The sequence below is a fragment of the Ambystoma mexicanum genome, chromosome 6q, assembly GCF_040938575.1.
Source record: "Ambystoma mexicanum isolate Mex_15411 chromosome 6q, UKY_AmexF1_1, whole genome shotgun sequence".
In the NCBI taxonomy this organism is placed as follows: Eukaryota; Metazoa; Chordata; class Amphibia; order Caudata; family Ambystomatidae; genus Ambystoma; species Ambystoma mexicanum.
In genome coordinates, this window is record NC_090937.1 from 773,680,764 (window position 1) to 773,704,904 (window position 24,141).

Here is a 24,141-nt window from a genome sequence, read left to right on the forward strand (position 1 = left end):
CACATCATTTAGAGAACCCACCCCCTCACCTGCGTCATTCTGGAAGAACAAGACAGCACTGTGTTTGACACCTGGTATCATACCAATACCACATCGAAGGTATGAGAGGCGCTCAGGCACCCGTATCAAATGTACCCTCGGACTGATGCGATAGACATGAACATACAGACACCACTGGACATAGAAGAATTATAAGTAAAGTCTGGCAGATGTAACGTGGTGCCCCTAAAGAGAGAAGATATGTGCATGCACTGAACTCGATGTATGGATATCTAAAGAATGAAGATGTGATTGAAGTGATGGAGTAAACATATAAGCAAATATGAAGAAAAACCATATACAATAAGAGAATAAGTGACAAGGGATGTAATAAATGTATATACACAAAAACACAAGGTAGATTTGACATACAGAAGCTTGCTAAAGTAGGAAATAGAATGTGAGTAAGGCAGCCATGCTAAGAAAAAGGATGTTGGCATTGTATAATAGTAAGCAAGAAGCCTCAAGGCTGCAATGCTGAAAGGCACTGGAATACAAATTTGTGCAAGAACAAAGGGTATTTGTTTGGCTTAAAATCAAGGATGCCACAACATGAGCAATTGCATGGCTCAAAAGGAATCAAAGAGGATAAGCTACATATGCAGGGCATATTTCTCTTCGATTAAATAAAGGAGTCAAAGATTGCGAGTGCCAAGTATTTTTCAATTAAAGATGCAGCAAGCACATGCAGAATGAAGCAACCAAGTCTCCAGAGGCTAAGGAGAGTAATATCACCCAATATAATTGAACCAAATAGCACTGAATAGAATGGCAAAATGGGCAAACTCATGGTCTCCTCAAGTGATTCAGGACTGGAAAACAAGGCCTATTCACAAAGTTCCAGACGAAGATAGCAATGTACCTTCACTGCCTTTAAAAATTCTGAGAAAGAGAACAGTCAGTATGGTCAACTACAAAGAATAATCCTTGGCTTAGGGCCTTACTGATGAGAGATGGTAGGCTAATTAGCTAAGAAAGGCAATTGTCTGATGTTGTTCCCTTATACCTGGGTGTTGTTGCTTACGTGCTGCCAATGAGCCGAATGTCCAAGGTTGTTAAGAGAGTGCCAACCAATCATGAGGTTCTATGTAATGGTGGGCCATACGTTGTTGCACCTGCCTATCTGCTACTAGTGTTAAATTATCTGTATTTTACATAGTTAGAGTTGGTTCAAGGCATGCCTACCAGATAAGAGTCTTCCAATGATGATAGTAACACTGACACAAACTATATGTATGCGTTTTGCTTAACCAATCCCTCCATCCAGTAGGATTGTACTGGTAGCCACGTAGGATGACGTCATAGCAGACAAATATTGAGGTATAAAACCTTTTGTGTAACTGAAATTCATTGAGAGTGTATGAGCTACAATCTGTTCACCAAGTTTCCCTACTTTATTGAATTGATAATAAAGCAGTATTTCACCATATTATTTGAGTCTGTCTGGTTATGTGAGATCATTTATTAGGGTAATCCCATTCAGCACTTTGGAATGATCCAGGTGCTATTGCACAGTACGTAGACCTTGGATTGGACAAGACACGAAAGACAGTAGCCAAAAGAGGCTGGATATGTAAAGGCGGAATGGTTCTAGGTACAGCAGAGCTAGAGACAGAGTAGTCAGGGAGGAGAAGTAAGGTGATGGTAACTTGAGGGTGCACTCTCCAGGCTCAGTGAGTCTGCTGTCATGGTCGATTTAGGTGGGCAGTGAGGAACATTAGTGACAGGTGGTCAAGCAATGATGAGATTAAGGAGGGTGTTACTGTGGATGTTACTGGTATGAGTGTAGCTAGAGCTACTTCTGGCCAGGTATAGAAGGCTGAGCCAATGAACGCATTTGAAGACAAGCAGTAGAAATTTGAAAAGGGAATGAGTTTTCACAGAAAGCCATAGGACATGGACATGGTTTTGGGAGGTAAGAGAACATTGTGGAGATTGTAGAGAGTGTGTGTGTCGCGAGGTTCAGCATTTTGTTAAGCAAGGAGAAGAAGAAGAAGGAGAGACCAAGGAGGAGGCCTCTACAATAGTCAATGCAAATGACTGTTATCCGGTCATAAGTGCTAATAATGGTGGACCACTGGGCATGCGTTCATTGACAATCAAATGTTTATAGTCATACCCTGCTTGGGAGAGGTAAACTGAGCAGCCATTCATGTTGGTACTTCATAGGAATATGTGCATGAATATTAGTGATCCGACGTGGCCTGACTATAATCCATTAAGCACATTTCAGGATAACTTAGTTTCTATTGAAATGTCTCCTTCTATGCTGCACAGGTGAAATACTATTTTCCACGTCTATGTTGTATGATTGACAGTGTGATTATGAGCTGTTTATTCTGTCTTTAGGGATGGGTGGGTGGTTGTTTTGCAAATTTGCCCTGCATTGTACTGATATGATGCACTTCGACGGAGGCACAGTTCAATTGAATTCCTTCCTTCTTTGACATTGTGGTCTTTCATAGGGCGTCTACCAAGTTTTTCAACCACCTGAAACTGTGTGGGAGGGAATAGAACATCTGGAGATATCGCCTGCCACACTTTACTGAGCCTTGGTGGTGTTGCCCTAGCGCATTCGTGTGTTCTGCAAAATATCTTGTTAGGGAGAAATGTAGTTAATGGACTCCATTTTCTTGTTGAATACCTGCATGCGCCACTATTTTACAAAGCTATTCCGGGGACGATGGGTCGCAAGGCTGAACTGTGACTGCACCACCCAGGAGCCATGACCCATACAGCCACCTGGCCCCAGAATATGAAGTACATATATAAGTACATGTCAGCTGACCTGAATAGCCTAAACCAAACTAACACCTGGACAAAGCTGGACGATTTAGATGACATTTGTAACATCATTAAAAAATTGAATAAATCCAGAGCTCCGGGACCTGACGGTATCACCAACTTTGACCTGAAATCACATCCACTCGAATGGGCCAAATTCATAAAATCCGTGTTCACACGATGCGTGGCTGCACAATCGATACCTCCTACATGGCTGTCCGCAATAGTGGTCCCGATTTATAAGAAAGGCGACAAGCAAGACCCTACAAACTACCGCCCTATCGCGCTACTAGACCATATAGGGAAAGTTTTCGGGTCCCTTCTCCTAAAAAAAATCCAATCTTGGGCCACAGAAGTTCCGTGCAATGACAACTTCCAAGCCGGATTCAAAAAAACACTGGGAACCACGATCAACATCTTCCTCCTAACCATCTTGAAAAGCAAAATAAAAGACGGCCACCCAAAAGTGTACTCAGCCTTCATAGACTTCTCCAAAGCCTTTGATAGAGTCGATCGCAACAGACTCTGGCAGAAACTATCTTTCTGGGGCTGCCCAAGTGACATTCTAAATCCGATTAAGGCACTCCACACGGATACCAACATTAAAGTACGACTAAAATCAGCAAGGCAACTTATCCACTCAGATCAAAACGCATAGGGGAGTCAAACAGGGCTGCCCTTTGGCCCCGGCCCTCTTTATCGCTTACATGGGAGATTATCAACATTCCGAAACCTCAATCAGATCCTTCCAACCAAAAATAGCACAAACACCCATCAGTAGACTGCTCTACGCGGATGACCTTATTTTGCTGGATTTAACGCCCATAGGCCTCCAGCGCCAACTCACCAATCTACAACTATTTTGTAACGAGAACAATTTGGAAATCAACACCGACAAAACCAAAATCATGGTGATGGAGCGCAAAACCAGAGCGCGGGACAAATACAACTGGTTCCTGGAAAAAACGAAAATTGCAAGAGTAAACAGCTTCAAATATCTTGGCGTAACTCTGGACAATTCAGCGAAAGAAACGTCTATGCAAGAATCCCTGTTCGAAGATCTGAAGCCTGGCAACAAAAGGCAAAGCAATAGACAGAAAATTTGGTAAATTCTCCACCATCCCGCTACTGAACTTCTACAAGCAAAAAGTGGTCCCCATGCTAACATATGGATCAGAAACGTTGCCGTGCTTACCCAAGACTCTTTGGCCCAAATTGGAAGCCTATTTTTGGAGGACGACCCTTGCCCTTCCGGACTCAACGCCAATCACACTGATCCGGCGAGAACTCAGTCTGCTTTCTCTTCAAGGCACTGTAGACTGCAACACTCTGATGCTATATAGGAAATGCATTCTACCAAACGGTTCCTTTCTCCACGGCCTGGTGTCCAAAGAAATTCTAGAGGGAAGCTGCATCATGCTAAATCAATGGAAAAACGAAAACCAAGCTCTACTGAAAATCATTGAATGTACAGAAGAAGATCTGATTAACAATCCTACAAGAATAATAAAAAAAACTAAAGACATGGACTGGATTTGCACGTTAGATGCAGCCTCAGAATACAAGCTTGTCTCTCCCTTACCACCGCTATGGAAAAAACGTGACGATCTACAGAACTACATCAAAACATTCCCCAGCCGAGCGGCATGCAATCTTATAATCAGAGCAAGACTGAATCTTGTGGACACCAACGAAATCCGCCACATAAGGAAGCAATCGCTGACTAGCACCTGCGGAACTTCTTTATTCTTTCACAACTAAAAGGAAGTGGCATTCGCAGCGCACGTGCCCCATAACCCCCTTGCACAGTCAGACTCCGCCTTTACAACGGAGGGGGCTCCCGAGCGTTAACCCCTTGAGTCCCGGGTAACACTACCCCCGGACAATATGTCCAAACATCAACTTGACACCCTGTGTCTCAACACATAACTTAACACTCCTCAACAAGTCTCATCGGCTTCTTTATGAGCCGTCTCGGCCTCTCACCTCGAGTCCCCAGATCGGGCTCCTCTTCAATTACTTCACTCGGGGCCACATCCCGGGGGTCCCCTTCCGGGGGAAACCACTCATCATCCCTCTGCATTAGTGGTTCCGGTGAGAGTGCCCTTTGAGCTCCTTCCGTGGGCTCTCTCCTTGCATATGGCCTGAACTGTTGACAGTTTCTGGTGACGGTCCTGTTCTCATCTTCCGCCGTCACCATCGTGCCTTTCATGGCAACAATCCTCAGGGGGCTTGGAGCAAACCTCGGGTCTGTCTTCCTGCTTGCCGGCTGCTGTACCAGGACTTCATCTCCCACCTGGAGCCCCGGCAGTACCGCTCCTCTTCGAGCATCGGTGCGACGCCTCGCATTCTCTTTTGCCACCGCATCTCTCTGGAGGAGATCTTGGTCGGCCGGCTCAGCCTGCACCGTACTCCTCGGGATGCGAGTTCGCACTTCATATCTAAACATGAGCTCAGCAGGCGTCTTGTTTGTGACCTCATGGGGAGTGTTTCTGTAGTCTCTTAACAGGCGGCATAGGGCTTGGTGTGTATCAACGGCGTCCAGCCGTGCCCTCTGAATGGCCTTCTTAATCGATGCCATAAATCGCTCCGCCATTCCATTCGCCTGGGGGTGGCGTGGTGTGATCTTCATGTGCCTGAACCCCAGGTGCTCTGCCAGTGTCCCAAATTCGTGCCCACAGAACGGTGGTCCGTTGTCGGACTTGACCCACTTGGGGATCCCCCACTCACTGAAGACCTCTTCTATCGTTGCCGCAACTTGAGAGAACGCTGTGGAGCTGACTCTCTTGGCAATCGGAAATCTTGAGTGTTCATCCACGAAGAGCAGAATATAGTCGCCCGCTTCAGTGGGCCCGTAAAAATCCATGGCTACTCGTTCCCAAGGGTGCTCAGGTATTTGAGTGTGTTGGAGCGGGGGCGGATGTTCTGCAGGGGCTGTGCACTGACAGGCGTGGCAGTTCCTCACCCACTCGTCCACAGCTGCGTCCAGGAGGGGGAACCACACATGGCATCTGAGCTGCTTCTTTGTGTTCTCGGCTCCCCTGTGACCTTCATGAGCTATGCTAACCACCTCGCTCCTGAGTGTGGCAGGGATGACGATCCTACACCCTCTGAGCAGAATGTTATCGTCCTTTACCGCCAGTTCACCATGGACCCTGGCTAGCCGTTCGATTTCTTGCTTGTTCACCCCCGGGTGAGCTAGAGTGGCTCTGTGGTGATCTTTCCACTTGTTGGCGGTCGTGAGGCTGATCGCCAGGGCTGTCGTCGGATCGGCTGCCGACGCGGCCGCTACCCTTTCGAGTGACAGTGCCGGGGGCAGCGCCTGAGCCGCCACATATTGCACATACGCAACGTCCCCCTTCCGTGCCAGCGGGGCCCCTACTGGGTGTCGGGAGAGGTAGTCGGCGGGGTTAAGGTCGCCCCCCGGGCGATGTACGATATCGTAATCGTATTCCTGGAGGCGGATGCCCCACCTTTCAATCCTCGGTGGCATCTTGGTATGCGGGTTCCCAAACAATGAGAGAAGCGCCTGATGATCGGTGATCAGCGTAAACTTCTTTCCGATTATAAAGTTATGAAAATGCTCACACGCCCAGACCGCTGCCAAGCTCTCCTTCTCGGCCTGGGAGTAGGCTAGTTCAGGCGTTGATAGCGCTCGGCTCGCGTATGCAATCACGTGTCTGGGGTTAACATCTGCGCCACTGGTTTGGGCCAGAATGGCGCCGAGGCCTACTGGGCTGGCATCGACTACCACCTCGGTGTGCCACTGTGGGTTGAAATATGCGAGGCGATGGGCCTCGGCGAGAGCTTGCTTGATGTCCGCAAAAGCCTGTTGACAGGCCTGTGTCCATTCAAACGGCGACTCCTTCTGTAGCAGTTTCCTCAGTGGGTCTGTGATGGAGGCATAGTGGGGGATGTACCTTGCGCAGTATCCTGCCATGCCAAGGAACGAACGGACATCCGCCACTTGTCGGGGCTCGGCGAGGTTGGTGATCGTCTCGACCTTCTCGGGGTCAGGCAGCATGCCGTCCTTGGAGAAGATATGTCCAAAGAACTTGAGTTTTGTTTTGCCGAACCGGCATTTCGATATGTTGAGCGTGAGGCCGGCACCCTGAAGGGCCTCGCAGGTGTCGTGTAGAGCCCTGTCATGGGATTCCTTGGACGATCCAAAGACGAGAATATCGTCACTGTAATTGAGGGCCCCTTTGATAGGTCGGATGATCTGGCGTATAGTTTCCTGGAAGATCTCAGCGGCAGATGAGATTCCAAAGTTCAGCCTCCGGTATCTAAAGAGTCCATCGTGTGTCGCAAACGTGGTTATGGGCCGGGAGTCAGGGTGGAGCTCCAGCTGATGGTATCCCTGATTTAAGTCCAGTTTAGAGAACATTTGGGCACTGTTCAGCATCACAATCATGTCCTCAATACATGGTCCCGGGTGTCGTTCCCGTTGGATCGCCGTGTTGGCCACCCGCATGTCCACGCACAAACGGATCTTGCCCCCTTCCTTGGGTACCACCACAAGGGGGGACACCCACGGCGTCGGACCCGTCGCCGGCTCAATGATGTCGTCGCGGAGCAGTTGCTGGAGCGCCTCCGAAACTGTCTCCTGAAGGTGGAATCCGACCCTTCTGGGATGCTGCGGCACTGGACGCACGTTGGGGTCAATATGGAGCCGGATTGGGGGTCCCCGTAGTTTTCCTAGCCCCACGCAGAGCTTGGGGAAGGCCCCCGCGATGTCTTCTTGTGAGACGAGCGATTGAGTTTGATGGTAGGCAATCACATCTTCCGTGTACCCCTGGCCGGGTTTGGCCGCTGCGGCAGTGATCACGTCACCCACATTCACGTGAATTTCAATCAGTCCGAGGTGCGACGCCGTGAGGTAGCTAAGGAGGCATCGGCTTTTGGCGAGGGACCGTATCACGTGAATGGTCGCATCAACTTGCCGCCCATTCAGGAGAAGGCACTGGGTGAATTGACCCAACGTTTGGAGCGGGGTGGCGGCACCCCACTGGAAAATTCTGGAGCGAGACGGACTGAGCTGTGGCGGGCATGGTATCCTGACGTAGTCTTGTTCGCCCATGATGTTCACTGTGGCCCCAGAGTCAATCATAAACTGAAATTGGCAGTTCGCCATCTTGAGCGGGATCTGCGGGGCCTCCCTGGCCTCTTTGTTGTCGAGGATAAGGTTTACGAACTCATCCTGGTCGTAGTGGTCCTGCGGCGCATAGTAGGCCGCCGCCTGGTCGTCATGGCAGAGGGTTTCCGGCCTGTATTCTGCAGGCGGGTTGTCGTATTCATCCGTGAAATGTCTGGGCTGTTCGGCCTGGTCATACGGAGGGGCATATCCTGCCGCTAGGTATTCGTCCATCGCACGAACGTAACGCCTCTGGCCGAGGCCCTGTTGATATGGTCTCGGCTGGCTGTATTGCAGGGGTTGCGGGCGGAACGGCATTCTGGGGGCCGCCTGGGGCCGCATCGGTGGAAATGGGACGCCCTCCCTGCAGACGGAGTGAAAGTGTCCTTCTCTTCCGCAGTTGGTACATCGCTGGGACAGGGCTGGACAGGACCCTGAGTGGGGGAAAGACATCCCGCAGCGGTAGCACTGTCTTTGCAGCCGCGGGGTTGACATCGGCGGGGCAGTGGATGGTCCATGCGGCTGGGGGCCTTGACGGGGGGGCAGTATGGCGGCCACAAATTCCCCTGAGCCCACCTTCGCGTTGTTGGAGTGACCCATGGCCGAGGCCTGCGCATCCACCCTCTCGTGGATGCGGGCGAGTTCACTGACCTCGGGCATGGTGAGCGGTTTCTTGAGGAGCTGTTTCTTGAGTGCAGGGGAGAGGCACCCTTCGATCACCCTCAGCCGGATAGCTTCTTCTAACGAGAACGCATCAAATTGGCAGTTCGCCCCTTTCACCCGTAGACGTGTGATGAATTCGTCGACGGTCTCTTGCGGGAGTTGGGTGCATTGATTGAACAAGTATCTTTCATAGTCCCGATTGACTTCGATAATAAGCAGTTTGTCCAGCGCGCCGATCAGCTTGGGAAAAGTGTCCTGGTCTGCGGGTGGAATGGCCTTAACGACCGTTTTTATTTCTCCCCCTACCAGGTTAAGGAAAATGTCCCTCATATTGGGGGAGTCCCCGTCGCCGGATCCTCTCACAAAGTGTCGAAAATCGTCCATCCAGTCGGTCCATCTGGGGCCTTTGGTGGCCTGCGGAGTCATAGTGAACGGCGGGGGCAGTCGTAGTTGAATCGACTTCGCCGCCCGCGGCAGTTGAGGCGAGCCTTGGCTGGACCCCGGGTTGGAGGTGCTCATGGCCCCTGGGAGAGAAGGCCCGTCCTTGCGCGGGCGGGGTCGCCGTCGCGGAGGTCCGACGGAGGAGGTCCGACAAGGCGGATTCGGCGGAGTGCCGTGCTGCGCGGAGGTGGAGCAGGAGGAGGAGGCTCGCTGGATCGGCCACCACAGGCGGACTGCCGTCGGAGGAGGACTCCGGTGCGCGGGAGAGATCCTCGTCGCCAAATGTTGCCTAGGGATCTAGGCCCAAATGAAGGACGCACACACGGAGAGATAGGAGGAACTTCTTTATTCTTTCACAACTAAAAGGAAGTGGCATTCGCAGCGCACGTGCCCCATAACCCCCTTGCACAGTCAGACTCCGCCTTTACAACGGAGGGGGCTCCCGAGCGTTAACCCCTTGAGTCCCGGGTAACATTCGCCACCTTATACTGTCCTGCCCAAGCTTGACAAATATCCGCCGCGCCTATATGAAATATATCTGCCAACACTCCACAGTAACTGATGAAGATACATGGTGGAAAAGGATGATAAGTGGTGACCGCACATCGTGGCAACTAGCGAGATACAAAATCCTTGACGCTTTAACAGAAAAACTCACTGTGAAACGAAATGAAAACTAAGACTCTCCTTGTAAAGCGACCAGAAATTTTAACCTACAGAATCAAATGATTAAGATGTCCAAATTCGGACAAAAGAAAGAGAAAAGAAACGATGTTGTAAAAATCAATTTTTTGATTAAATACTCCAAAAAAAATGAAGTACATAGGACACCTCCAGACCAATAAACCTTCCAAAAGCATTTGAGGGAGTGCAAGTACACCAATTTGTTCATGCACAGGGAGCCATTTGCAAGAGAATCTGGGTTATAAAGGCAAAGTTAACATTTCATATGTACTAACATTCTAATTCTCAATGCAATTGATGGGCCTTATTCTTCATGTGGAAACATACGCTATAACTTGTCTGATGGCAATAATAACTGGGTGCTTGGCATGATATCCTGGTTAGTAATGTAGCACTAACTCTTATATTCTGAAGATACTAAGATCTCTATTGTACCTCGATATTGATGACTGCATTGGCTTGCAGAGCAGGCGTCCCTTCATCAGTTGCCGTGACTACCAGTCTGTAGTACCGCTGCCCACTGGATGAAAGCGCCACTGCTGTTCTTAACTCGCCACTGTTCTCATCAATCTTGAAATGACGCGAAGAATCCTCTGCGGGAGATAATCATAAAAGTTTCTTTGAGCATGAGCAGGTAAGAATCAGGTGATAAAACCCGCATTTTCCATGTTCAAAGGTAAACCCAATATTACAGATCCAGTGATAACACTGATGCAAACCTGCCTCAGGTTACAACTAAACTCATTGTGACCTCAGGTTACTACTAAATTAATGTTATTCTTGTTTTGTTTAATGCTTAGAATTCTAACTTTACGGTATCCTTTAACTTCACAAGGAAACCCAAACCTCCTCCTTGACCATGTGAAAACCGCCACCCAACAGAAAGTTCTTTCCAAGTTGGAAAAGTGTAAGGCCGCCTGCCTTGTGTGTGGAATCTCAGACATCCATTTGCTTGAAATCACCACCACGGTCAGCCTTCCTGATCATACCAAACCATAACTTCACCTGATCTCAAAGCCATCCCTTCATACTCATGACCCTACCATCTTTGGAATATCCTGCAACAGTCTAGTAGAACTACTAGCAAACGCCTGGGGGTCCATAAACCATTGAAACTCAAGTCTTCTCCCGAGAATGCTCCCTTTTTCAGAACCAGATCAGATACAACTCCTGGCTACACCCCTAACTACAGATGCACATATGGGCCCCGCCTCGCCTCCCCGTACACTATCCACCAAACTTCCATGTGAATCTCCCCTGTCTCATCCACCAAAGCCAGTTTCAGAAACAACTTGTTCCAGTAAAAAAACCTGCACCCAGAAAAGACACATTCATGCCATCTAGTTATGTGAACTGTGAACTGACTCAACGTGATGAAACTAACCAACATTATACAAAACAACCATGCACACAGAAATCACAACCATTTTCTCTATTGCCTTTAATTGTTCAGTGAGTTGTCAAGAATTTGCAGTGGGGGAAGCAGAGTGTGTATACTATAAAACGTTAGAAGTACCGAAAAAGTACTGTTTGCTGGGTATTCTGACCGCGCCGCGCTGCTATAACGTTTCCTGGAATTGGAAGTGGAAGCTGTGCCTTTCCTTCGTCCGCACTTGTGGAGGACGTCTTTGCCTGCTGCACGGACTTTTGCCTGACTTCCCCCTCATTGAGGGCACTTCCTCTTTCTGGAGCTCCTCCCCTCCTGGTTGACGTGCTCTTCACTGCCTATTTCAACCCAATTGACCGCGCACCGCAGAAGTACCGAAAAAGTACTGTTTGCTGGGTATTCTGACCGCGCCGCGCTGCTACAACGTTTCCTGGAATTGGAAGTGGAAGCTGTGCCTTTCCTTCGTCCGCACTTGTGGACGACGTCTTTGCCTGCTGCACAGACTTTTGCCTGACTTCCCCCTCATTTTTCAAATGCACACGTAGCGTTGGTGTCCTTGCTGAGAATTCATATCTTGTGTGCCCAACGCTGTGTGCCCAATCCTGTATAGTGTGCCCACTTGCTCTGGCACCATTTTGTCACAAAATCTGAAATTGCATGGTGCGGGTGGGGACTTTTAAGCTAATCTTTAATTACATTTTTCCTCAACATACGGCATTCTCAAGCACCTTTTTTTTTTCTTTGCTTCCAGGGCACTTCCTCTTTCTGGAGCTCCTCCCCTCCTGGTTGATGTGCTCTTCACTGCCTATTTCAACCCAATTGACCGCGCACCGCGCGCGCACTGCAGAAGTACCGAAAAAGTACTGTTTGCTGTTCGCTGCTCGCGGTGCTGCGGTCTGTGGGTAGGTCTAAGCTGCACTTACTTCTTTTATATTTAACATCATGTACCTTTGAGTCCACACAACAATTCCCATTAAGGTAATGTCTAGTGGACTACGCAGCGGAGCCAAATTACATTCTCCTGCTCAAGCAAAACGTTCAAAAAGAAATCGCTCTCTGCTATCTAACGTTAAGAGGGGTATTGTAATCGATTCCTCTGTCATGGAGGCTATAGATATCTTGTCTAAAACAAAGCCTGATACTGATTTGACTCCTCTTGACACTATGGAGTTCAAACTTTCTGAGAACCTAACCCCATAGAAGAGTTGTAAGGAGATGCCTAACAATATGGTGTCTGGCGACTCTAGCGCTTCACTTACTACCTCAAAGCACACTGTGGAATTAAACACATTAGGAGTCACCCAACCCAATTTGGGTAATCAATCTGGCGAACAGGACACTAACTCTGAGCTGAAGCGAAGAGTGCCTGTAATACAAAATAAAAAACAGGAGCGTGCTCCGTTACCGGCTCTGACAGTGAACTCAGTAAAATTGAGTGCGGTATCCACAATAGCCCCGGCGGGTGTGACCTCCGATCTCAATGCTATTAATTCCAGCTCTCCAAATGACTGGATGGATGACAGTGCTAATTTGGAGGATAGTATTGTGCGTGCTGCTATTAAAAAGAAAATGGGGATTGAGAGTTTTCACCATCATCTGACTGATTTTTCTACTCTTCCCACTATGATTGAAACTGATTTGGGTAGGCGAATCAGATTATCACACGAACCTCCCTCACCAATCTCGCAAAGACGCTTTAAGGGGCCCGTTACACTTTCCCACTCAGGACCCATTTTATCCTCTGTCTGCTCCCTCTCAAGTATCTGTATTGCAGGGGAGGGTTGCAAATAGAGGTATTTCTTCTGTATCTGATCCCTGGGATCTGCTCTGCCCTGATCAATTGACAAAGCCTCCTAGGGAAACAAAACCACAATCGGAACTATCCCATGTTACTTTTTTACATGAGGACTTTCATTTACATCCAATAGGGGACGTAGGTCAGGATCATGACCCCCAAGTAAATTCAGGATACGTGTGATAATAGGAAATGCCTCTGGATTAAATGGAAAATCCTTTTGGAGGTCTGAATTCTGATAAAATACTCAGAATTCAGACCTCCAAAAGGATTTTCCATTTAATCCAGAGGCATTTCCTATTATCACACGTATCCTGAATTTACTTGATAAAGGACACGAACGCACGCATGAAGAAGTTAGGTTCCTTCATTTGCAAAATACTGAAATATCCTCAAAAATTAACAAGATTGAAGGCTTGCTATTTGCGTGCAATGCAAGTTCAAGACCTACTATTGTTCCCAATGTCAGTGACAAAGGTACTCAGACGGAAACCTTTTCAGAAATTGTCTCTGATACTCCGCCAGCACTGCTTTCTTCTTCTGTTTCCCCGATTAATAAAATAGAACAACTAGTAGCATCTAAAGCTGCAAATATTGAGAAATTATTGTCTGCATTTAAAGAAATTCAGTCAATAACAATGCCTGTGACTATGTCAAATCTTGATTGGGCGCTTACCTCAATGGAACGCCTGATGTTATCCACCCCTGACAGTCCTACTGCTCTCATTAATCTGCTTGAAACTTCAGATAATGCTTCTAATTTGAACCCGACATGCGATAAACCCATCGCTGCAACCCTTCCTTGTGAAGCTCCACCAATTGTGCTTACGAGAAAACAAAAGACAGCACAATTAAGGGTCCAAAAGCAAAAAGGGGCTGATAAAAAACTGAAACAAAAAGTGGAAAAAAAATCTAAGAACCAGAGTGCTCCCAAACTGGATCATCACAACTCTAACATAAAAGAGATCTGTAATTTATCCGGTGGGGAGGGTACCATAGACTTAAAACAACTAAATGCAGAATCGAAAGCAGTGCTTAACCTTTCTGTTCCACTTCCATCTATCGCTAATTCAATAGAATTATGCTCAAAAGATGAGCGTCCAAGAGGTGACAAATCAATGTGCAACCAGCCTTCCAAAAAAAAAAAAAACCTTGTTGCAAATAGTAACTTGTGTGTGGAAAATGAATCCAAAATTGTTATAGTCACATCCAATGAGGGACACTTGGCTGCTAAACAAGCGATGCTATCAAACTTTTATCCAATGCTAGCCACAAAAAAAAACGACAGAGTTATTCATGGTTTATGCAATGATGTGTCCATGAAAAGCGAGCCAAGTTCACAAGCACAAATAACAAAAGCGGCTGCTCCTATTCCTACCACAAATTCGTGCAATAATGTTACAATTTCAGAAAAAAAAGTGCCCAAAACATTGCCCTTGGAGGTGAATCAGGCTATATCAAATTCCAACCCAACTCTGACTATTACAACTGCTCATTGCTCCCCGCCAAGAGCCAGCACCGAATCTAGAGCTATAAATAACATAGCTGATGAACTAAAATCTGCTGTCGTGATGGGTTGGGAAAGTGACATTGAACTCCATGGCAAAGCTAGGCTGAATCGCTCATATTTTATTTCAACCCTGCAAGAGATTCCAGCCTTAAGAATGATAAGATCTAATGACATTGATTGGGTAACACCTGCACTAACAAATAACAACAACATGATCTGCAGATACAATTCCCCTTTGATTTTGAAGTTGATCTGGGAACAAAAGGTGGATCTAATTTCCATAGGCTTAGTACCGAAACTATTTTCCTCCATTGATGACGCGGAAAGTTTCGTTAATACCAAGGTCCCAGTAGCTCAAAGCCCTACTGCATTGAAAAACCAAGGAGGAGCTATGGACCTTGATACTAATACTCTCACGCAATTATATCTGCTCTTAAGGGTATTCAAGCAATAGGTACCACTGCAGCTGCCTCGAGTCCAAACAACGGGTTGTTAGGACATTCTTAGCTCTGGGAACTTACTAGTTCTGTCCTGGAACTCATGCGGCCTTAATAACTTCCGGACTTGGACGAATAAAGAGAATCGTCCTCATCCGGACGTTGTTTTTTTACAGGAAACCATGTGTCGACTACCATTCACAATCGAGGGTTTCCAAGTTTTCTCACATGAGGCTTTGCATGGTTCTTTGGGGCGAACCTCTGGTGGGATCGCTATATTAATTAATACCGTAACCAAAGGCGTCGCCAAATATCTTTGCAGTACGCAAGGTTTACTGGCTGTTGAGTTAACCCTGGAGAACTCGCCTAATACTGTTCTTTTGTTAATCTGTATCTATTGGAACAAATTGTCCTCTACTCTTGACACTATCATTGATGAGTTAAACTCACTTCTGGTAGCAGCTTTTGCACGCAATCCATCTCTCCGCATAATTGTGGGGGGTGATTTTAATGCATTATGCTATGATGTATTACAATGCAAAAAGAATTTGATTCCTAGCCATTCTATTTCTTCTGTACATAATGGGCAACTCTGGCTCGAATTCTTTTTGGAATGGGACATCCAGCCAGTACCTGTAACACTAAACCCAAACAATTACTCTTGGCATAGAGGAAAATCTAAATCTTTGATTGATTTTATTTTTGTTTCTTCATGCTTGTACTCCTCCGTTAAGCCGGTTATCGTTTTGGACCCCGGCCTTGGTGATCATATGATAATTTGTTTATCCATTAATCTTCCTTTTACCAGATTTGAAGCTGTCCCGAGCCTAACTTTATTTGAACCAGATCGTCATTTAATATCAGTTCGATGGAATCCGAATATTTGCCGTAAATTGTTGCAAAAGATTGCGGCAGACCCATTTGTTATTACTGACCTTAGTAGCACCTCCCTCTCCCTATGTGAAGTTGAGGTAAATAATATGAAGCGTATCCAATTTCATTTATTAGAAATTGCTTTGATTAAACCATCTATTTTCCAACCAAATGTAAGTCATGTTCATAAATACAATACATCTGTTGCTAAAACAAAGAGAGAAAAGAACCAACTAATCAGGGAGATGATAAGTTCTATGCCCCATTGTTCATCTAGATCAATATTGCTAAATCGAATCAAGCAAAACTTCAAAAACAGAATGAAATTCCTTAAAATCTCCATGTATATCGCTGGTAATCAAAATATGATGTATCACTTACTAAAACATAACACTAGGCATGCTTGGTCGCTATTGCGCACTATAAAATCAGGCCCACAAGTTAATTTTCAATGTGTAATTTCTGCTGACGAGTGGACCAACTTCATAAAATGTAAATTTAAATTGCCCGATCGTTTCCTTTCTATTAAAAATCGCCACCCAATATTTATTTGCAATACAAATTCTAGATCGACGATTAATGACATCATAGATGCAATCGATAAGCTCAATAATTCTAAGGCGCCTGGCCCGGACGGGCTTCCCCCGTGTGTATACAAATCAGATCCTTTTTTTTGGGCACACATATTGAAGATCCGATTTGATCTGATTTTACAAACGGGGGTAATTCCACCTTCATGGCATTCAGCACACATTATTCCCATCTACAAAAAGGGCCCTCCTGAGTTACCTTGCAATTATCGTCCCATCGCCCTTACTGATGCTTCATCCAAGATTTTTTCTCTTCTACTTTTACAGGAGCTTCAAACGTATATTGCACAAAATAATTTATTCTCAATTTTCCAGGTGGGATTTAGAAAGCAAATTGGCTGTCCATTGAATGCAACCATTTTAGCACATCTTCAGGCTCAAGTCACTAATGCACATATGGGGCCCGTATATATGGCTAGCTTGGACTTACTGGCTGCATTTGATAGTGTTATCCGAGAAATTCTATGGGCCAAAATGATTGAGATAGGAATTTCTCATTCTTTGGTCGCCTTGATTGCCATGCTGCACCTTAAGACGTCATATCGAATTCGACTAAACCGAAATGGTGCATTAACGAATTGTATCATTACTGAAACGGGGGTTAAACAAGGCTGCAATATGGGTGCAGTCCTTTTTAACCTGTATTTACACGGAATGGATTCACTTTGGGAAGAGCAAATTGTATTTCCAGCTAAACTAGGGTCAATATGGCTTAATTGGATTGGCTTTGCAGATGATCTGATACTATTTGATCGCACACTGTATGGCCTCCAGAAAAAACTAGATCTATTTGTAGATTTTGCCCAAAAACGCAATCTCACAGTCAACCCAACTAAATCTTCTATTCTTACCTTTTACGATGGACGATGCAAAGTGAATAAATTCTCATGGTTTCTACAGGGAATTGCACTTCCTTATTCCTCATCCATTCGTTACTTAGGTTATCCGTTGGCTGACTCCTATTCCCTAGGTATGTGGCAAACATTTCTTAACAATAAGGCAAAAACATTAGTGTCGCAGATGAAAATTATTTTTCATAAATATTGTTTATTTTCTTTGTTACCTCTTATCCATTTGTATTTACTTAAAGTTGAACCCTGCTTGTTATATCCATTGGACATATGTTTGCATGAAATTGATTCCTTTCTTGATACACTTCAGGGAAAAATGTGGAAATCTGCTTTGGGTCTTGCCTATTCCATCCCGAATGTATTCATTTGTCATGAATTGAATCTATTACCTCTTTCTGCAAAAAGAAACTGGCGCAATATAAATAATTATATTAAGATGGTAGATCCCCCGACAAACACCTTATATTCCGAGCTACATAAATTGATAGACAACACGAGTATTCAATCTGTGAAAGCTGCCACCAACAATCTTAACACAATTCTAAATGCTATCAATGAAACACCAAACAGTATGACTATGCAGCTTCCTGCTAAAAAAAAAAAAATATGAGCGTTATTTTTGGTGCATTTTAACAGACAAAAATGGGTACTTATCCGTCTTACTCGGAATATAATAAATTTCGAAGGAAATGGGGTGATCGCTCGTTTTATCTAATTTAATTTCCTTCTGCAATTGGTAGAAATCTTTTGATTCGCTTCCGTTTAAACCAATTTCATACTCTGTCCAAAACTAAAAATTGGTACAGAGTACCACCATTAAACTGTTCAATTTCATGTCGCTTTTGCGAGGATGACGAAACTGATGAAACACTTAAACATATGGTCATCTACTGTCCTTTTTTTTCATCACTTCGGAATAAAATTTTTGATTTTAATGCTCAGAACCAAACTGGAAATTATATGGAATCACTTTGGAATCGTTGCATAAGTAGTTCTAGACTCTCATTTAATCTGAAATTAATCGAATTATTGTCAAGTATTGAAACAAACTTAAATGAATTTTCCATGCGTTTATTGTGAGGAAAGGAATTGGTAATAATTTTATGTTGTATAGAAATGTGACCCTTTTATAAGCTGAATGTTCTTTTTAAATTGTTTAAATGTTGTAATATGGTCGTTATTTTGCTCATTTTTCTTATATCTTTTTTATGATTGTAAAGGTTTGTATAAAAAAAAAATAAAAAAAAAAACGTTAGGGAGAAAAAAAACAATACTATTGAAAACAGGACACCATCTGCTAGAACTACAATTCCAATGCCCGTCCAACCACTGGGTCACACATCCTTCAGAAAATAGTTTTCTACATGCACATATCACTTATGCCACATACACTGCTGTCATGAAGTGGGCTGTTGCTTTTGTAACAGCTGCCAAGGGGAGGACGTGACTGCTAGTCCAGGAACCTCTCAGGATGGCATTCTAAACAATGAAAGACAAGGTCTTCCTCTGTTACCTCTTGGAGGTAGCCATCCCACCTCTTGTTCCTTTCTCTATGACACATCTCAGTGACCCAAACTGTGGCTTTCGCTCTCCAGCTCCCGTCAGGCACCTGCAAATAATCGAAGCCATAGACAGGATAGGTAGGGCCTGAGTGGACAAGGCCCTCCCAAGATCTGTAAATAGCCAGTCAGCAGCACTGTGTGGGCATTTACAAATGTTAATGTCAGTGCTGTGGGCCCAACTCCATTAGCTTCAGCCCTCACTTGTTAGACAATTTTGGCTACGCCTCTTCACCAGTACTCTTCAACATCTGCCTCCACCCCTTTTAAAAGATCCTAGTTGACCGCAGCTTGGGCAGAATTCCATTTTTGGGGTTCTACTGTCCTTTGAGGGAAAACCCAAACTTTTTGTTTTTTCCCTTTTGGTTGGTAGGATCTATGACCTCTTTTTGTAGTAAGAACGACTTCTACTGTAGTCCCCCTGCAACCCTTTTCTTAAAACAAAAACCGCTCATTTTCACTTTACTTAGGCATCCGCGGCTACGCTTGATTCTCAGCCACATGTACAGTATTTACAGCAAATCACAACTGCATTATGCACCATCTTCACCTTTCATTGACATATACAGAGTACACATGATTCAAGCGCTATCACTATTCATTGCCTAGTATTCAGGTTTAGCAACTCACATGCTGGTGTCAGCTGCAGGATGTGTATTGCACATATAGGCCTGGTATGCTTCACATATACTTTTAGGTATCCCTACAAAATATCCCCACCAAAAATATCGCCGTACATATGGCCATTTGTCTCGCCATAGGTGATATTTTTTGGGGGGGATATTTTGTGAGAGCGGGGGTTGCGTAAGTGCCCCCCCCCACATTTTAAAATAATGCAGGGGATGTCCACGCAGGGAACATGGGTCAATATTGCCGCAAAAATATGGCATCTTTTCTCTTTCATTTGTATATGTATTTCACATAGCCATGTAGAGTGTGTGGGGCCATATGTGATATCCACAATTTAAGGATACATTTCTCGGCTATTAGGCAGGCCAAATTAAATAATCTGCGGTCCTCCACACTCACCTTGCTTATATCACCCAGCAAATATTTTGCCAGTGTCAGCGTTGGTGCTACACCCCTCACCTCTGCCAGCGTGTCCGCAACGCCAGACCAAAATACTCCTACCGGTGGGCACACACAGAACATGCAAGGAGTAGGCTGGTGTTGTGTGACGCTTAGGGCTTCAGGAGAGAACCTAGCGACCCTGGCCGCTGTTTAGCACAGTTGTCCCAGGAATTAGAATTCAATCAGACAGCACTTGGTGTTCTGGGATGCCTCCCTGGTGAGGAGGCAGTAGCTTACCCATGTGTCACCAAGGGGGCTTCTGACCTATATCTGTTTGCCATTGTGCATGAGCGTGAGATGGAGCCCTGGATTCTCGTTGTGTTTAATGAATGATGCTAATGCCAGCCTAAGACAAATAGTATTTGTTGCAACAGTGTATACCAGCGTATGTGTCTCTAGTTGAAATGTAGGCTCTAAGCTGGAGGAGAATGCGCTAGCAGAATGGCCCATTTTGGCGCTATTAGCACCGGGCAATTTGCACCAGAGCTTATAGCGCCCCCCACCCCCATTGGGTCCAGGGTATTTACCGCCTTGCCGCTACTCGTGATCCAGCACAAACCGCACCAGGGTCTGTTCAGGCTTCCTCTTCCAATGGTTGGATACTCATAATCATCAGGCTGCCAAGGCTTAAGCCTATGGCCTGTGCCAGAGCTCTGCCTGGCCTATCAGCCTCCTCATGCCTAAGAGCCTGTGCAGGTCTCCTCATATAGTGTGTTTCACTTCCTGCCAGTTCACAGAACCTCAGTATTTCTAGCCTTGATCTCGTCTAGTAGGTGCTCTGTGTAATGTATTCCATATCTATTTTCAAGGTTGTGCATGTTAATCTCTTTTGCACTGAGTTCTGCCTGTATCAACTTTAGTGCACCTTTAGATGTAGATAACTCCACCCTTCTAACATGAACTTTAAATGCCTTCAATAGTGTTGAATGTGTGGAGACAGTTCCCATGTTTGTATCAAGATATAGGGAGATGTTGTCAATTGGTGTCTGTGCGAGAACAGTGTCCAGCAGTGCCGACAGGGCAAGCCTCCAGAAGGGGCGAAAAGAATGATTGGCTCCTATTCTAAGTGACAGCACTATCCAAGAATGATCCGAGTAGGTGTGGGGTAATATATCACAATTGGCCATCAAGTCAAGCAGCGAGAAGGAGGCCAGCCAATAGTCAATATGAGACATCATATTCTATACAGAGGATTAATATGTCTACAGTCTAACTTGAGGGTGCAGCATTCTCCAGGCGTCTATAAATTGGAACTGCTCCATGTACTGCACAAGAGCTTTAGTGGCATCGGTAGGGGTCCCGTGAGTGCTGGTGGAGCGATCTAGCTCCATATGTAGGATTGTATTGAAGTCACCCCTCTAAGGATGAAGGATTGATGCAAATTGCATGTAAAACTTAGGGACGTCTATGTTTGGTCTGTAGGTATTAATTAGTACAGTGTCAGTGCCTGCCAGCTTTCCTTGTAGTAAAACATATCGGACACAGGGTTCCACTACAGAATGAGCCAGCTAGAAGGGGAGTGTGTGATGAATTAAGGTGATGATTCCATGTGCCTGGGAGAAGCATGAAGTGTAATTACTAGTCTTCCCCCACCTGGGGGCCAAGGTGTCACAGACAGTGGCCATCACATGTGTTTCCTGCAACATCACTACTTGGGGCGAGTGGCGTTCTATGTATGCCACCAGTTTCCTGGCCTTCCCTTGGTAACTGATACCAACTACATTCCATCTAAGGAGCGTCACCGGGTGCTGATGAGTAAAAAGACAGCGTAGTGGTGCATTATCGATACTCTGGTGAACAGTCACACTTTCTGTACTTGGGACCATTCATCCATGAGCAGTGTAAAACCAAGTTGATGCAACAATATAACTTAGTTTTAAAACAACTCCCCCTCAGACACTGTCTAACCCAACTTGACATTGAAACCCCTACCAGCAACATCCAAATACTAGAAAAAAGAAAACTCAAGGGGAGAGTTGAGAGCAGCACTTTAACACTGCAGGATATGTGAGCGGCACCCAATAAGGCATGAATATTAAGCACTCCGGTCAAAGGGATAGTATAGTCTCAGAGCAGTAATGTGTGTGCCTTGGGCACTATTGCAGTGGCATGTAAAGGTACGTTCACGTTGTCCACCAGAGGGTTTCACAGGGATCTTGTCCCCATTACTCCAAATGAAATTCGGTACCCATGGTTCCTACACAGTGCACCAGGCAGGCCAACCCTGGAGCCAATACCATCGGAGGAAAATGGCTGTGGCTGCTTGGAGGCATACCAAGCATCAGACAGTGTGCCACTTCACCTATCTGACCCCATTAGATCATACGAAAATAGGGTTGTAGCAGTATTATTACTCGTCACAGGAGCTCTCGATTCTGCATGTTTTTTCTTTGATACATCCATCTGTTTTCGGCGACCCTGGCGGGATTGTAGATTTGGTATCATCAGGCAGAGTATGGAAGAATGCACAGCCACCAAATTGAACACAGAGTTTTGAGGGAAATATCATTGCAAATGGCACTTGCCTGTTCCAGGGGAGCTGATTAACTTTGCCGAAAGACCTACATGCCACCTGAACAGCCGGTTAAAAGTCTAGAACAATATACACTCTGCTGCACTCATTGCATAGCTCACCAAGTTCCCTGGACATTTGAAGGATAACATCTCTATCTCTGTATCCAAGCAATTGCACTATGATGGTTCTCCCAGGTTTGGGTGAAGGCTGCAGGGGCCTGTGCGCTCTCAAGACCATGAACTTGGAGGTGAATTGCGGCTTACTTAGGATCACATTCAGGTTTTTCTCCACAAACGATTCCATGGGCCCCTTAAATGATGTTTGTGGCACCCATACTAGGCAGATATTGTTCCTCCTGGATCGAGATTCAACGTCCAGTTAATGCGGAAGCTCCGAGGCATTATGTGGGCCCTTGACCGAAAGGATTATTTGAAGGATTTCTGTTTGGGTGTCAGAGATCCATGATCAAGTGGCCATCTTTGTTGCTTCTCAACAATGTCCCCATGCAAGCCTTTGTTTAGTTTATGGTCCTATGAAGCCCATATGGCTCATAGGACAGCAGTGCTTCTTAAGCACCTCATTCTCATCCTGGAGGGATTGAATAACCCTAAATTGGTTTTAGGGAGTGAGTCAATTTACCACATTATAAGCCCAATGCATAATTCTGGCAGTGATTGGGGTACTCATGTATTTTTATAAGTCCTGTTTTTAGCAATTTGTTTTAGGTCCTTTTCATAGCCTTGGGCAACCATGAAGAAGATTTAAAGTGGCTGTTGTGCATGGGCTTGCTCCGAGCCAAGTCCCTCACCCTCTATTGTGGTTTGGACTGGTTTACAACCCCGTTCTCACCTAAAGCAAGCCATTACATGTCCTTTATGGCTGCCCTGAATGTTTGGTGGGTTTTTGGGGCCAACCTCATTGGCTGGCAGCCAAAACCTTTATTAGGAGCCCTGTTGTATGATTGGAGGGCTGGATCGGACATGCCAATGAGTGTGTCAGTATATTTAGGGGAGGCCGTGATCCAGCCCATAGTTCTGCTGGAATGTTCTTGGAAGTTTGCAGGTTTACCTACCTGCGGAAAGAAGTTAGTTCTGAAAAGCTGATGCTGCATTTTGAGACCACAATTGGCCATCCTAGCTGGCTTGTGCTTTATTACTTTAGCTCTGCGTGAATATTTGGCTGGTTGATATCCGTCCTGGGCTACCTTCTTTCTCTCACTGGTTCTCCTGGTTGTCTAGACTGGGACCTCAATGATTGTTCTGTCTATGGGCTGGGTTGCCACTATCTTGCTTGTTCTGCTGTCTTGGTCATCTGCTGTATGATGCTTGTGTACCCTAATAACTCACCTCTACTGTTTGTTTGGGCTATCCAGGGTTGCCTTCACTGTAGTCTTATTCTTGGGACACAGTTATGCTAGATGGCTGCCCTTCCCTGTCCTCCAAACCATCGGAATCTGCTTGAATGGGGTAGGGCTAGTATTTACCTTCCTTTTCCCCATAACTGTGGCCCTGCCTATGGACTTTGTTCAGTGTAATCCTTTGTAAAGAATGTTTTCCTGGGTTCCCCTTAGGTCCCTAGATTTTTAGGACAAAGACTGTTATTTTAGCTTCTGCCACTGATTTTAAAAATATTATTTAAATTTCACATTAGAATGTGGTTAGGAGAAATGGCTTTTTACAATGTATAGTTGCAAAGTGTTGCATGATCCTATATGTATTAGGACTGTGATGAGGTGATGCTCACATGGGTGGGTGTTCTAACTCTGGCTTTGTTTGTCCTATACTGTGGCTGTGTTTAGTGATGGCACA

At 45.6% G+C, this 24,141-nt stretch overlaps 1 protein-coding gene across 1 annotated transcript in view; it reads right to left on the reverse strand.

The window, feature by feature from the left end:
* Window positions 1-24,141, reverse strand: part of DCHS2 (dachsous cadherin-related 2) — a 1,925,309-nt gene that overhangs the window by 553,893 nt on the left and 1,347,275 nt on the right. Inside the window, exon 8 of the mRNA XM_069631304.1 lies at window positions 10,181-10,338. Coding sequence (XP_069487405.1) covers window positions 10,181-10,338 — 158 coding nt within the window. The remainder of the gene's footprint in view (window positions 1-10,180; window positions 10,339-24,141) is intronic.